This window comes from Hyla sarda, chromosome 6 (assembly GCF_029499605.1).
Source record: "Hyla sarda isolate aHylSar1 chromosome 6, aHylSar1.hap1, whole genome shotgun sequence".
NCBI classification, from domain to species: Eukaryota; Metazoa; Chordata; class Amphibia; order Anura; family Hylidae; genus Hyla; species Hyla sarda.
The window spans coordinates 278,173,306-278,190,490 of record NC_079194.1 but is presented as its reverse complement, the minus strand read 5'-3'; the positions used below and the strand labels follow the sequence as shown (position 1 = coordinate 278,190,490).

The window sequence follows — 17,185 nt, the reverse complement described above, 5'->3', positions numbered from 1 at the left end:
CTGTAACACAATGCTGTTCACAGTGACTGAGGGGTTAAGCACTGCAGTAAGAATTATTTTCTGTGCAAAAATTCTGTTCTCTGTGTCCAACAGAAGGCTGAAGTGACTAGGAGGTGAAACGCTGCTGCAACAAGCTTTTCTGTGTAACCCACACACAGCGATGTTCGTCCTATCTCTCTGCAGTGTAATTAATTAAATGATGGGCCGCAAAATGGCTGCCGAATATATAGGGATTTGACAGGGGTGTCTGGCTGCTGATAGGCTGCATCCTGCATGTGATTCAGGGTCATCCCGCCTACTTCCCTTCCCGCCTTGCCTTCCCAGCTTTACTTGCACCATTCTTCACATGTGGATCCGCCATTTTAGATGCCCTGGAGCCTGCACCGCAGTAAATGGAGTTTAATGAAGCGATTTGCGCGATAGAATCGCTGAAATATTTGCATTCGTTGTGAATCGAATATTACATGAAATTCAGGTTCGTCAGCTTCGATTCGCTCATCTCTATTATACTGTGTATTATCCCTCTACTATGACATTGCTGTGTGTTTTATCCCTGTACTGTGACATCACTGCGTATTATCCCTGTACTGTGATATCACTGTGTTTATTATCCCTGTACTGTGACATCACTGTGTATTATCCCTGTACTGTGACATCACTGTGTGTATTATCCCTGTACTATGACATCATTGTGTATTATCCCTGTACTCTAACCCCATTCGGTGTATAATCCTTGTACTGTGACATCACTGGCAGTATTATCCCTTTATTGTGACATCATTGGGTGTTTTATCACTGAACTGTGACAACACTGGGCATTGTTATATTTTATATGTAGGGGGCACAGGGCAGGAGGCATTATTACTATATGTGATGGGCACAGTGATTTGCATTTCAGAGGTATGGTGCATCATATAAGGTTTACTGTATGGCAAGGTTATATTCAGAGGCACAGTATGTAATAGTATCATATTCAGAGAGTACAGTGTGTTGTAGTGTTATATACAGAGGATACAATGTGTGGCATCCTTAAAAACAGGCTTTAAGATTACTTTGGGAAGGGTTGTATGGGGTGACACCATTTTCTACCGCACCGGGTGACACCAACCCTAGCAAAGCCATTGCGTCCTAAGGCCTTGCGTGACTGTGCCATCACACAGAAGCAGAGTATGGTGGGAGCAGAGCGGAGGATCCTGCTGCTGGTCTGAGCTGAAGTGAAGTCAGTAGCAGCAGAGTTGCCTAGAAAGGCCAGAGAAGAGTGTGAGTTTCACAAGATATATGGGGGAACTGTATATATATATTGAGCACTATATGGAGGCAATGTATATATGGGGGCAGCCAGCAGGGGCACTGTATATATGAGGGCAGTGGGCACAAAATATAATGGGTACTATATGGGGGCTAGGGGAACTGTCTATATGGGGCTACAGGCAATATATAGGGGCACTGTTTATATTGAGCACTATATGGGGGAACTGTATAGAGGGTGCTGTTGTCAGTGGGGGAGGGAGGGGGCAAAATGTAGCTTCGCTTGTGTAGGCAAAAATCCTTGCAACGGCCCTGGTTATATGTACTCACTGATATGGTGTAGATCCACTCAGATCCTCGCCCCCTGTTCCCGTGCTAGGACTGGACTGGAACAGCAATATGGGAAAGTATCCAGCACCAGGAAGGCAGGTAAAATACGTCTTTATTCAGGCATCAGTAAAATAGGATACACCGGAACATAGTAGCCTACGCGTTTCGGGTTGTAGCGCCCTTAGTCATGGCATGGCCATGACTAAGGGCGCTACAACCCAAAACGCGTAGGCTACTACGTTCCGGTGTATCCTATTTTACTGATGCCTGAATAAAGACGTATTTTACCTGCCTTCCTGGTGCTGGATACTTTCCCATATTGGCCCTGGTTATTTGTGCTGTTTTTAAATACTATATATATATATCTATATATCTATATATATATATATATATATATATACACCTACCCCTACCCCTGGTCCCTACAGCTCCCACTGTAATTTCAGTTACCGCTCCTTCTGGTCACCCAGTGCTTGTTTCTGCCTACCTCCGAGGCATGACAAGCAGCTCCTGCTCTGACCTTTCCTTTCAGAGACAGGCAGAAGAGGAAAGCATCAAAAGTCTTTGAATGTAGGGCAGGCTCAGGAGTTGAGAGTCACCATGGGTAGCCGGAGGTCTAATGAAGGCCTTCCATATAACTGCCTGCCATATAGCTTCTACTAATACAGTCTTGTTAAGACCACTTGTTAAGTCTAGTATATTGAGGCTCAGAGGAGTCTTTGCTCTTATGTCTTTGCTATGATCGCTTGCTATAAGTGTTCTTTCAAACTTTGTGGTGTACTAAATTAATAAACATGAGAAAATCTAGTAATACAGTCTGCCTCAGGCAGACTGTACTAGCAGAGCACTAATTTCACTGATAAATGCAGTGCAATAGCATTGCATTAATCAGTGTATGCAATCTAATTATTGCCTTTGAAAGTCCCGTAAAAAAAAAAAAAAAATTGTTACTAACATTTTTTTTAAAAAAGTGAAAAAAGACCCCCTATTTATAATAAAAAATTCTAATCACCCCTCTATTGCCATTTGTCAAATAAAAAATGGAAGAAGCAGAAAAGAGAAGCATCAGGGGGACAGGAAGGAACTGCAACGGAAGCTAAAATGGCGCTGTAGGAGAAGGGGGTAGGTAAGTAACATTTTTTTTATTTTTTCAACTGCCCCGACAATATTTAAATATTTTTAGGACATGAAAATACTCATTTAATGCTAATTTTTTTTTACTTTAAGTCTTAAAGTCTAATCCCCAGGGCCAACATCAGGGGAAGCAAAAGGGGCCTATGCTCTGGGACCCCTAGGTCCTTAAAGGCAATGTGTTGCTTAGGTTTTGATGTTCCTGAATAGAGACAGATACTGAAACATGTCCTTTTTTTCTAATCTGTTTCTCTTTTCTGATTGTAATTTTGTTTAATTTCATTTATTTAATTTTTTAATAGCATTATTATGGGGGCTGTCATCTTGCCTGAGCTGTTTATAACAGCATTTAGTGATATGCTTTATGGCAGGACCCATGGGCATTTACATGAATCAGAGATGGCACTGGGCATTCTGTGACCTTTTCAGAGGTTATTCCACAGGGAGAGTGTTTTCTGAGCAACATTTATTGTGTGTATCTCTGTTATCTATATACTGGTGTCACCTCTCACTGTACTCCTGTCTGCGCAGAGAAGCAAGGCATTACTGGGAGATATACATCGTACAGAACAGGAAGTCTCATTTCAGTTTAGGACCTAATGGCCAGAATGGAAACTGCAAAATTTCAGAATTATTATAAAATATAATGGTACGAGTAATAAATAGAAAAAAACTAACCAGAAAAAATAAAAAATAAAAAAAAACTTGGTTAACATAAAAAAAACTCATGTAAACAATTTATAATTTTATTGACAATTTCCCTTTTAATATTTGTTTATTTACTATTTTTTTTAAGGCAGTGTTAGTTTTAGTTGTCAGACATACTTGACAATATCTACTGCAGCGCGATGGCTCAGTGATTAGCATTGTTGCCTTTTTTTAGTGTTAGGGTCCTAAGCCGACCAGGAGCAAAACTGGCTTAGGGTGGGTTCACACTACGTTTTCTCCCATACGGGAGCGCATACGGCAGGGGGGAGCTAAAACCTCAGTTTTTTTTTTGCGCCATTTTGCGCCGTATGCGCTTTTACAACCGGACCTAAAACCGTGGTTGACCACAGTTTTAGGTCCGGTTGTAAAAGCGCATACGGCGCAAAAATGAGCCGACCGGACCGAACGTTTCACTCCGGCCGGCTCATTGAAATGAATGACATATGGGAGCGCATACGAAGGCATACGGGAGCGCGAGGTTTTAGCTCCCCCCTGCCGTATGCGCTCCCGTATGGGAGAAAACGTAGTGTGAACCCAGCCTTATTACGGCACATGGTGTTCATTGAATATAGATGGGGCTCAGGAGCTGAGAGTAAGCATAGCAGCCCCAGGTCTAATGAAGGCCATTGTGCCTCAGACAGACTGTACTAACAGAGCACTGGTTTCACTGATCAGTTCAGTGCAATAGCATTACACCAATCAGTGTAAGTAACAAATTGTTTCAAAACAAAGTAAAAAATATATACAGTGCTCTCTGCTGACAGAGGTGTCAGCAGAGAGCACTGTGGTCAGACAGAAAAGAAATTCAGAAATATAAGAACTTCCTGTGGAGCATACAGCAGCTGATAAGTACTGGAAGGATTAAGATTTTTACATAGAAGTAATTTACAAATCTTTCAACTGGTGCCAGAAAGTTAAACTGTTTTCCACTTGAGTACCCCTTTAAGGTCTCATAAAAAGACCGAAATGCATCAGAAAACAGCCTACCCGATCCCCATAATCGACTTCTTTCTTTGCTTACAAGTGTGAGGCAGATTGGCTCCCCACTTGTCCATACATGGGAGGTGTGCTGGCTTTCTCTCAGGATCAGTAAAAACTTTGGGGGACATTTATCAAAACCTGTGCAAAGCAAAAGTTGCCCAGTTGCCCATAGCAACCAATCCGATCGCTTCTTTCATTTTGCAGAGGCCTTGTTAGAAATGAAAGAAGCGATCTGATTGGTTGCCATGGGCAACTGTGTAACTTTTCCTCTGGGCAGGTTTTGATAAATCTTCCCCTTTGAGATTAAAATATAAGGGTGTTACCAGAAGAAAAACAAACAAAAAACTATTTTTTTTTGACTCATTACATCCCAGGAATAAAAAAAGATCAAAAAGTCTGGTCTACCACAAAATGATAACAATACAATACAAAACTACAAATCACGCCGCAGAAAAATTAGATGCAGCACATCTCCGTAGATGAAAAAATAAAAGTGATATGAGTCAGATTTTTTGAGTAGTAAAAATAAATAGATAGATAGAAATAGATAGATATATATGAGATAGATAGATAGATAGATATGAAATAGATATGAGATAGATATATATATATATGAGATAGATAGATAGATACTGTGTTTCTCCGAAAATAAGACCGGGTCTTATATAAATTTTAGTCGCAAAAAACACACTAGGGCTTATTTTCAGGGTAGGGCTTACTTATTTACGGTATGTACCTTGAACAACATGGGGGTCTGTAGCAGTGTGGAGGATGGGGGCTGTAGCAGTGAGGAGGATGGGGGGCTGTAGCACACTCCCGCAGCCCCCATCCTCCACACTCCTACAGCCCCCCATCCTCCACACTGCTACAGCCCCCCATCCTCCCCTTCCCTCGTCGTCCTTCACACTCCAACAGTGCCCCCCACCTGGCAGTCTGCCAGTTGATTACCCCTGGCCTAGGTCTAATTTTTGGGGTAGGGCTTTTATTGCAGCCCACCCTGATAATCCTGCTAGTGCTTACTTTCGGGGTAGGGTTTATTTTCGGGGAAACAGGGTAGATATGAGATAGATAGATAGATATGAGATATATAGATAGACAGACAGATAGATAGATAAATTCGGCAACTTTTGATGAATTTTGTTTATACACTGTTCATTTTAGCAATTTTGCTTTTACACGCTATTGTTTTTTTCTTTTTTGTTGTAAACCTATTTGTTTTGCAATATGTTTTATGCCAGAAATAAAAACTAATAAAAACTACCAAAAAGTGAATTTTTTTTGCCATGATGCAGCCTTTGTGTCATTTTCCCCCCCCAAATAGTGTGTATTAAAACATGCTATTTTTATGGTGTGTTTTTACCTGCATTTTCTCATTGCAAGTGATTCAAAATTTCTTTTAGAGAATGTGAGGAAAAAACACCAGAAAAAGCGCGTAAACACACACATGCATATCCTTTTCTTCAACCTATAGAGGTCTAGTGGAGGAAAATCACCACAAACTAGGTGAAAAAAATGCCATAGCCTGCTTTAGTTTGGAAAAATTGCAAATGGCCTTAAAAAATGCAGATTCACTCTAGGTATGGCATGTTACATTTCACTGTTGACTCCCAGCTAATATAAGGATGCCGAGTCCCGATCAGCTTCGAGGACCACTGGAGGTCCCTCACCTGCCTCCATGCCGTCCGATCAGCGCTCTGCTAATACAGTCTGCTTTGGAAGGCTGGACAGGCAGAGCGCCGATAACAATAAACAATGCAATGGCTAAGGTAGTATAGTATATAAGCCCCTTTCCAAATAAGGTTAAATTAAATTTTTCCATTTTTCAAATAAAATTAAAAAAAAATTATATTTGGTATAGCTGCATAACATAATGTTAATGAAAAGGCATGGTCAATGCAGTAAAGTCCTGAATTTTTGGTCGCTCCCCGTATACGTCCTCTTCGTATGTGAGAGTTTCCTTGTAATCGTATTGACGTATAGAATAAAGATAATGTGCATTTTTAGCTGTTCAGTTCCCTGTGTAGAAATGACCACCTCCCCCCCCCCCAAGTCGCAAAACTGTTTGTGTTTTTTTTTTTTGCCCCATAAACAATTTTTTTTTGAGCCTTGACGTAGATTTTGTGGTGAAATTAGTGATGTCATTACTAAGTACAAATAGGCCAGCATAAAACAAGCCCTCATATGGCCCTTTAGGAGGAAATCTAAAGACTTATGGCTATTAAAAGCGGAAAAAAGGAGGAAAAAAATTTAAAACGCAAAACTGAGGTCTTTAAGAGGTTAAAGGGGTTAATCTGTGTATGATGCAAAGTTCCCGTAAGACTGTCTCCAACCATTTTAGCCTCATAAGAACAAATATTCTGGGCTTTAAAAATTGATTGCCTATTCTCTGGTAGCTATCACTAAAAAAAAAAAAATGACTCCTCCTAAAACATGACATTTATTCAATACACATTAAAAAATTCAACAAATATTTACAAAAATGATCCCTAACATGGGGAAGAGGTGGGGAGATTTCTCAAAAACAACTACAATGGGCAAATTACAGCAAGAAGGCTGAGGGTATCTAACCACACCGTCAATATGAGCATAGAAAAATCCTTCCTCTGGGGGTGTAGTGGCTAAGTCTCTAGAAAGCAACCGATACTACCACCAGTATGTATAGGTGACCCCCAGAAATCAACAACCCTGTTAAATGCATCCCGACCAACCAAGCATCCCGATGCGTTTCCCCCATTACATCAGGGGTTCATCAGGGGATAGCAAAAAGGACAAACACATATGCAGCATAATGTAGTACAATGGTTTCAAACTGTGGCCCTTCAGATGCTGGAAAACTTCAACTCCCAGCATGCCCGGACAGCCAAAGGCTGTCCGGGCATGCTGGGAGTTGAAGTTTTTCAATATCTTGAGGGCATCAGCTTAAGACCACTGATGTAGTACAATGGTATGAACACATAAATGCAATATAAAGTCATGCATAAACTTTCCAAAATTGGACCACTCACTCAGGTCCCAAAGGGACAAGATAGGCGGTGACATGTTCCCCTCTCTCACTCAAGAAGGTCCCTGAAGTCACCCTCTGGTTAGACCACACATATTAGATTGATAGGGGTCCAACCAAATCCTGTCATTGCCCCCTTGCTCGAGTGAGCAATTCTGCCTCTTCAGTGTTTCCAAACAGCAGATTGTTGGGGGGTATCGGGAGTCATACAGTCCTGATTTAATTTTGGAGGACCATCCAGAGGATAGGCCATTAGTTCTTAAAGCCCGGATAACCCTGCTATGTGTATCCTCTGCACAGAGCCACTGAATATGTTGTAATCTTATAAATGCTGGGCAATAATAACTTATAATCTTCAATACAAAAGAAGAAATGTAAAGAAAATATTGTCCCTCCAGTAAGGCAGTCCAATAGGGGGCCATATATCGGTATAATTTTGTAGCTTACTTTCTCTAAAATGAACTATACTCCTTAAAGGGGTACTCCGGTGGAAACGTTTTTTTTTTTTTTTTAGATCAACCGGGGCCAGAAAGTTAAATAGATTTGTAAATCACTTCTATTAAAAAAATCTTAATCCTTCCAGTACTTTTTAGGTGCTGTATACTAAAGAGAAAAACAAAAAAGAAATGCATTTCCTGTGATGTCCTGACCACAGTGCTCTCTGCTGACCTCTGCTGACCATTTTAGGAACTGTCTTGAGCAGCATATGTTTGCTGTGGGGATTTTCTCCTGTTCTGGACAGTTCCTAAAATGGACAGAGGGGACAGCAGAGAGCACTGTGGTCAGGACATCACAGGAAATGCATTTATTTTTTTGATTACTCTTTAGTATACAGCCCTAAAAAGTACTGGAAGGATTAAGATTTTTTACTAGAAGTGATTTACAAATCTGTTTAACTTTCTGGCACCAGTTGATTTAAAAAAAAAAAAAGGTTTCCACGGGAGTACCCCTTTAAAAGTATCTCCTTGAAGTGGAAAATATTCGGATTTTAACATAGCTTTTCTCTGTTTATTCAATATTCTATAACAATTTTCCTATACAGTATTTAGCTATTCTAATTTTTAAAGGGGTACACCACTGGAAAACATTTTTTTTTTTTTTTTTTTTTATCAACCGATACCAGAAAGTTAAACAGATTTGTAAATGACTTCTATTTAAAAATCCTAATCCTTCCAGTACTTATTAGCTGCTGTATGCTTCACAGGAAGTTCTCTTTCTTTTTTAATTTTCTTTCTGTCTGACCACGGTGCTCTCTGCTGACACCTCTGTCCATTTAAGGAACTGTCCAGAGTAGGAGCAAATCCCCATAGCAAACCTCTCCTGTTCTGAACAGTTCTTAAAATGGACAGAGTTGTCAGCAGAGAGCACTGTGGTTAGACAGTAAATTTAAGAAGAAAAGAACTTCCTGTGGAGCATACAGCAGATGATAAGTACTGGAAGGATTAAGATTTTTAGATAGAAGTAATTTACAAATCTGTTTAACTTTCTGGCACCAGCTGATTACATTTTTTTTTTCCAGTGGAGTACCCCTTTAAGTTTCCCAGACAACAACCTGCCGTACACTGTACAATATTATATGTGTGCACATGTAAAATTACAATAATGCTGGCATACCCCATTCTCTTTTCCTGAACCTTTTACAATGTATTACATGTCAGCTATGTTATTTCCATTTTTGTAGTTTATGTTGTGTTCTTTGACAGTTGTACTTATTTTTTATGTTTACCTGCCGTGTTTTGTATTCTGTTATTAATACAATGGAACAAATGAACAGTATGAAGTAGGAAGTTAAGTGAGGAGTCGCTGTTTTCAGCTCATACAAAAAAAAAAAAATGCATAATAATTTGGGTCCTGACTTTTCTGTTATTTCCTCCCTAAGTCTTAGAGGGGTTATTTAGGATTAGAAAAACATAGAAGCTTTCTTCCAGAAACTGTGGCACTCTTGTGTGGATATGTGTGGTACTGGAGCTCAGTTCCACTGAAGGTAAAGGAGTTATGCAAGAATAAAAAAAAACAGCTACCATATATACTCGAGTATAAGCCGAGTTTTTCAGCACAATTTTTCGTGCTGAAAATGCCCCCCTCGGCCTATACTCAAGTGAAAAAAAAATACTGTTGAGGGGGTGGGGGGGTGAGGAGAGTTGGCCGGGCCATCCATCTTCGCTGCAGGGACCATGCAACTAGTGACGCTGCATTGACGCCGCTTCACAGGGACGTCCAGGCGCAGCAGACGTCCGTGACGTCAGGGGCATCCCTGCGCATGGACATCCCAGCACAGCAGCGTCAATGCAGCGTCACTAGTCTGGGGCTGGCTCGGAGCGAAGAAGAGGGCCTTCCGGTGAAGATGGACGGCCCATACCGGCTCACCCTCCCCACCGGAATGTTGCCAGCTACTAAGCAACAGGACTGAGAGAACTGGGGAGGTGAGTAGACAACAAGGGGAGCCTATATGATGATGGAGGGGGCGGTCTGGATGATGGCAGGGGGGATATAGACTGGGGGTGAGGATGACAGGGGGGTTTGACAGGGGGTGATGATGACGGGGGTCTGGATGAAGAGAGGGGGGGTCTAAATGATGACAGGGGGGATGATGTATTTTTCCCCCTAGGCTTATACTCGAGTCAATACATTTTCCCAGGTTTTGTGCGTGAAAGCAGGGGCCTTGGCTTGTTTTTGGGTCGGCTAATACTCGAGTATATACGGTAATTTCTTTCAAAAACAGCTCCCCATCTGTCTCCAGGTTGGGTGTGGTTCTGCAGCTCAGTTCCCCTGAAGTGAATGGAATCAAGTTGTAATACCACATTCAACCTGGAGACAGACAGGGAGCGTTTTTCTATTACTGGATAACTCCTTTAAAGGAGCCTTGTTGTAATACTACATACAACTTCTAACTTCTTGTCTGGTGATAACTGTGTTTTACATATAGCTAGGGATGGTGTAAAAAAAAAAAAAAAGTAATAAATAATTAAAAAGAAGTGATACTCACCTACCCGATCCCTCACATCTCCAGTTCTGATGCCTCCTGTATCTGCTCATCCCTGCTTCTTCTTGGTTCCTGTGACCCATTGATCCAGAGGAACCACCTCATCACCAACTGACATGAAACACCTTTCAGCCAGCACTTGTTTAGTGAAGCAGTTTCTGCTGGGACGGCACATCACAGGGGTGCATTAGAACTGGAGACGCGGGCGGGGGGCTGGGAGGTCAGGATAGGTGAGCATTTCTACTTTTTTATTTTTACACTGCCCCTAGCTGTATATAAAAAAAATTATCCCCAGACAACCTTTGATACTATGTATACGATAATTAAACTGTTAATAAGATTTGACGGACCCCATTACGATTAGCACACATGCTTTATAGTACTAGTCTTCATTTATTAAGCAGAGAAACTGTTGGAGCCCCCTAACGCTCCAGAACCCTACTGTAACTACAAACGTTGCACCCCCTATAGTTGCAGTCCAGGTAGATAGATGGAGTGATTTACTGCAATGTGTATTGTAGAACGAAAAAAAAAAAAATAGCAGGATCAATAAAAGTACTTGCTGTTTGTATAGTCATTCAGTTTGCCTGTTTTCCTTCTCTAACATCCTTGCTTTTTCTTCCAATTCTCATTGCATACAGCTCTCTCCCTCTTGCCTCCCCCATCCCTCTCTCCTCCCTCCTTCTCCCATAATATTCGGCATTCTGTTCTTTTTGAAGTAATTAGCGCTTTCGCATTTAAGGAGATGAAGATTGGAGTCTGTATACAAATTACTTTTCTGTCAGTTACTTAAAGAGAGATCACGGAGGGGGGTGAGAAGGATGGATGGGAATTAATGTAGGATTTTTTTTTTTCCGTGCGTGTGTCATGGGAGGGGTTATTCCCAGTGGAAGAAAAGGAGTGAAAAAAAACAGCATTGCATTTCAGCAACAACCCAAGACTACATGAACCATAATTCTTTGCAAATGTCAATCAAGGATTAACTAAAATGAGAGCACGTTGGCTATTTGCTAGCTAAAGCTGTTAGCTGCTACACTAAATGCAGTATCGGTAATTCCAGTTCCTTCTCATAATTCTGCATCAGAATGCACATTTGCTTCCCACAGCACCCCCATCCACTTGCCTCAGATGTGCCCCTGCATACTGTATACTGAATTGTATCATAGTTCATGGGGTACCATTGAATTCACAAAATCTTTGACTTAAAAAATGAAATTTGTGTAACCCATTGCGCATATTTTTTTTTAATAACCATTCTTTCTCTCTCTTTTTGCAGCAGTCAAGAACACCACTGTGCCTGAGACATCATCCTAACAGCGCTCCTATCTCGATGAGACATTTCATTTCTAGAGACTATCAGAAAGAGAAGAAAAAAGGGGGGCATTCTGTTTGTTAGGTTGGCAAATAAATACATACAGTACAGTAGGAATAATATTGAGCTGATGTAAGAGAGGAGGGGGGTTCTCAGTTATTAGGGCCATCAGACTGCACCTATATTTTCCCATAGGACAACAGTAAGGACGGGAATGTAAAGATAAGTACCCCCCTTTTTCCCCTTCCATCCTTCCCTCAAAACCTTTCCCTTCCTTATCTCCTTTTTCCCTTTATCTACAATTTTATATTCCCTCATTTTGCTCCTTATTCTTTTATTACCTTTTATGTTTTTATATATTATTGTTCTTCTTATCTGGATTTTGTAACTCTCCTTATACTTTCATTAACCCTTCTAATACTATAATTTCCCCCTTTTGCATAATTTTTTTTTTTTAAATAATTGTTGTCTTCCTTTACAAGCACAATGGCTTTGTTTTAAATAATCTTTGTACTCATGCCCGAGCCTTATTTTCCACCTCCTCTATATTCTCACTTTTAGTTCCTCTTCATTCACTCTCCATGTGGTCCTTTCTTTGCCTGTCTTCCCTCCTCTCCCTTCCCCTATGTACCTTCTCCCTACAATTCTATGGGGCCCCTGGTCAATGGGTCCGTTACTCTCGTCCTACTTTAGCAAGCGGTAATGGAGGATGGGGAGACGACCTCACTTTTCGGCTTCGAACGAATGCCAGCCGTGGCCTCCTCCTTTATCAAGATGATGAAGGGGACTGTGATTTCCTTGAGTTAGCTCTTGATGGAGGAAGACCACGATTGAGGTTCTCTATCTCTTGTTCAGAACCTGCAGTTGTACGTTTACCTCGGGTGGTGTCAGATGGGCTCTGGCATGGTATAGTAATTGGGGGTAATGGCCGGGAAGGCTGGTTGGCTGTAGATGGAGAAAGAGGAGCAGCCGAAGTACGCTCAAAGCGAAGAGAAATGGTTCTTCGCAGTGACCTTTTTGTTGGTGGTCTCCCATCTGACTTACGTCTTTCAGCTTTAACTTTGGGTGGGGCCAAATATGAGCCACCTTTTCATGGTGAAATAGAAGGTCTTAGGTTAGGGGGAAGGCCAGCTCAGCTGTTGGCCAGCCAAGGAGTAGGAGGCACAGAAGAAGAGGAGGAGAGGGGGGAAGATCGGGAGAGGGTCCAGTCATGCAAAGGAACAAACCCATGTCTCAATGGAGGAAGATGTAGAGATGATGTGGAGGGGGATGTACGATGTGACTGTCGGGACACTGGATACCATGGAGAAAATTGCTCTGAAGGTGGGTTTTGTGTCCCTGTTGATTTGTTGACCTTTTTTATTGGATAGTTTGTCACTGAGTCTTCTTTATTACCTGCAATAAAGCAAAATGCTAGAAAAAAAAAACATGACATAAATGACCTGTAAGTTGAACAGGCAAAGTGTATTAAGATGTTTTATTAATGAACTGTACCAATCAATATATTCAAATAAAATATTCTTTGAATTTCCCTTTTATACTTTCATGAATGTTAAGAATGATATTCAGATTTTTATCATAAAATCAGATAATTTTAGTTATAAAGAATAATATTGACTGATGTAATTTCTACATTTCATCAGTATATGTCAGGGACGGTATTGTCCAAGATTATTTATTTTACCAATCATGAGTATTATTTTCAGCAGTCATTTCATTTCAGATGGAATAAAACATTAGAAAAATGCCAGCCCACCTGTTAGTAAAGCGTGGACACAAATGCATGGCTGCGAGTCAGTACAATAGTCTCCTAACCTGAAAACAGCCAGCAGAGCGATTCCAATAGAAGTAAAATCCATTAAAATTCCATCTGTACGATTAAGAACTTTGTTCTGAATTTTGTATTTTTATCTTTTCTTCCTAAGCGTAATCATCATTTTTGTTCTTCCTTTGACGTTGCCATATGGGAGCTTGTAATGCAGAGTTGAAAGGGGAAAAAAGCTATTTTGTAGTAAAAACAAGTGTTAGTTTTATTCACTGGGTTAGTATGATTACATAAATACCAGTTTTATATACATTTTATATTTTAATGTTCCCCCAAAAAATATGTATTATGATTCAAAGCTTATTTTATTTTCCTGTCTTTGCAGCTATGTTAGGGCTTTTTTCTGGGGTGAGGGCTTTTTATTGGCACCATTTTGGGGTAGATGGGACCGTATTTATCTATTTTTAATCTGAGGAGGCATTCACTGTGTGGGATGAATCATTTTATAATATAATAATGTTTTTACATTTTCCACATGTGATAATATCATTTCTTTTTAATACTCAAATTAAATATTCTTTTATATAGTCATATATAGTCAGTAGGGACTGTTTTTGTTAAAAATGTCAGTAGAGAATGTTTTTAAAATGAGCTGTAAAAGGGGAGAAAATACATAACATAAACAAAACAATAAAACAAAACAAGTACAAAACAAAAAGCATTAATGCATTAAGTTACAAAGAAAAAGTTATGGTGCTGCCTGAGAGGCTAACAATCTACAACATGTCACAGTCTCCATTGACCACAGTATTAAGGTTAAACAGAGATGATTAAAGTATTCTCTGGCGAGTGTCAGCTGCAGTTAGCAGCAGGCACTCGTTTCTGAGCACATTTCCTATTACCCAGCACACGTTCAATATACCTCTATGTGGAAATTCCTAAAAATTGGGTAAAAACTGCATCTCCATGTCTGCAGGAGATAACAAAAGTGGTATGATTGTCCAAAAATGTAGATTTAGGTTGTTTTCACAGACTTATTATTTTTGCATTCATATTATGGCTGCAAATCCCATTCTGACTCCAGGTCTGATGACCTCAAATTTCTCATTAGACCTGCGATCAATCCAAGGCTGTTATACAGAAGCTAAAAATGCATGTGTAATATACCTGTGTGAAAATGACCTTGCCTAATGCCACTGAGTGCAGCTGGTTTGTTTGCCAGCCCACTCACATATGTTGCCAAGATGGCATTAGTCATCTGTATTTGTAGAACAGAGAAAAACATGAAAGAAAAGATTTATTACATAAATTAACCAAACTCCACATTATATCTACTCATTAGACCTGCAACAATGAGCAGGAAACATCTAATACATAGAAAAATACATTTAAAAAAATGGATGCCAGCGTGCTCCATGCATCATGTGTTATTTTTGTACTTGCTCCATTGTTGCAGTTTCCACGGCTAACCTTTAGAAGAGCAGACTCTTCATTTGGCCTTGATAGATCTGCTCCTGTTGTTATTTATAGGCAGTCGTCGTCTGTTATTTTATGTCCTACTGTATGTGCTTTTGTGTTCTAGAGGAAGGATGTAATTCCCTGTGTTAAGACCATAATCATTGGCACGCCACCCCGATGACTGCATCTCAGCAGAGGCCATCCTAGGACTTCTGAGCACAATTTAGCCGGATTCAGCACGCTGGATTCTGTAATTTTTGAGAACTTAAGACGTCAAATATTGTTAAGTGTACTCACTTAAGCTCTGGGTGTATGTTGCCAATTTTTCCTTGAGCTAAAAGTACTGACTCGTGCCATGCCACTATCTTTTTCTTTTTTATGTGCATGTTTAAGCAGAGACACCAGCTGCCACATATACTTAGAAGGCAGGGTAGAGTAGTGGCTGGCATACAGGGTAGAGTATTGGCTAGTGGCAGATGTAGGCACTGGTAACAAATGGCAACTATCCCTTGTTATATACAGTAGGTGTCAAAGGTTTAACTCAGAGCTTCTGGGCCCCAATGCAAAATCTAAAACAGGGCCCCATGTGCCAAATATAATACGCGTTTCTTAATGGGAAGATATGCTTTTGGGCCTCCTTAGGCACCAGAGCCCTGGTGTGACTGCTACCTCTGCACCCCTATAGCTATACCACTGATAGGTGTGTCACCAGACCTTCAATCTTTTAAATACACTGCTCAAAAATAAATAAATAAAGGGAACACTTAAACAATGTAACTCCAAGTCAATGACACTTCTGTGAAATCACACTGTCCACTCAGGAAGCAACACTGATTGACAATCAATTTCACATGCCTATGGAACATACAACAGGTGTAAATTATAGGGAATTAGCAAGACACCCCCAATAAAGGAGTGGTTCTGCAGATGGTGACCACAGACCACTTCTCAGTTCCTATGCTTCCTGGCTGATGTTTTGGTCACTTTTGAATGCTGGCAGTGCTTTCACTCTAGCATGAGACGGAGTCTACAACCCACACAAATGGCTCCGGTAGTTCAGCTCATCCAGGATGGCACATCAATGCGAGCTGTGACAAGAAGGTTTGCTGTGTCTGTCGGCGTAGTGTCCAGAGCATGGAGGCACTACGAAGAGACAGGCCAGTACATTAGTTTGAGACGTGGAGGAGGCCGTAGGAGGGCAACAACCCAGCAGCAGGACCACTACCTCCGCCTTTGTGCAAGGAGGAGCACTGCCAGAGCCCTGCAAAATGACCTCCAGCAGGCCACAAATGTGCATGTGTCTACTCAAACGGTCAGAAACAGACTCCATGAGGGTGGTATGAGGGCCCGACATCCACAGGTGGGGGTTGTGCTTACAGCCCAAAACCGTGCATGATGTTTGGCATTTGCAAGAGAACAACAAGATTGGCAAATTCGCCACTGGCATCCTCTACTCTTCACAGATGAAAGCAGGTTCACACTGAGCACATGTGACAGACATGACAGAGTCTGGAGATGCTGTGGAGAACATTCTGCTGCCTGCAACATCCTCCAGCATGACTGGTTTGGCAGTGGGTCAGTAATGGTGTGGGGTGGGGTGGCATTTCTTTGGGGGGGCCGCACAACCCTCCAAGTGCTTGCCAGAGGTAGCCTGACTGCCATTAGGTAACTAGATGAGATCCTCAGACCCCTTGTGAGACCATATGCTAGTGCGGTTGGCCCTGGGTTCCTCCTAATGCAAAACAATGCTAGACATCATGTAGCTGGAGTGTGTCAACAGTTCCTTCAAAAGGAAGGCATTGATGCTATGGACTGGCCGCCCGTTCCCCAGACCTGAATGAAATTGAGCACATCTGGGACATCATGTCTCACTCCATCCACCAACGCCACGTTGCACCACAGACTTTCCAGGAGTTGGCGGATGCTTTAGTACAGGTCTGGGAGGACATCCCTCAGGAGACCATCCGCCACCTCATCAGGAGCATGCCCAGGCATTGTAGGGAGGTCATACGGGCACGTGGAGGCCACACACACTACTGAACCTCATTGTGACTTGTTTTAAAGACATTACATAAAGTTGGATCAGCCTGTAGTGTGGTTTTCAAGTTTGATTTTGAGTCTGACTCCATATCCAGACCTCCATGGGTTGATAAATTTGATTTCCATTGATCATTTTTGTGTGATTTTGTTGTCAGCACATTCAACTATGTGAAGACGAAAGTATTTCATATGATTAGTTCATTCATTCAGATCTAGGATGTGTTATCT

General features: G+C 41.2%; 1 protein-coding gene across 12 annotated transcripts in view; it reads left to right on the top strand.

The window, feature by feature from the left end:
- The window catches only part of NRXN2 (neurexin 2), a gene marked incomplete at its 5' end in the record, with an annotated part of 790,596 nt that overhangs the window by 234,584 nt on the left and 538,827 nt on the right, over positions 1-17,185 (top strand). For all 12 annotated transcript variants that reach the window (XM_056527422.1, XM_056527430.1, XM_056527429.1 and 9 more), the window contains 1 exon segment: positions 11,659-13,017. In XM_056527422.1, coding sequence (XP_056383397.1) covers positions 12,276-13,017 — 742 coding nt within the window.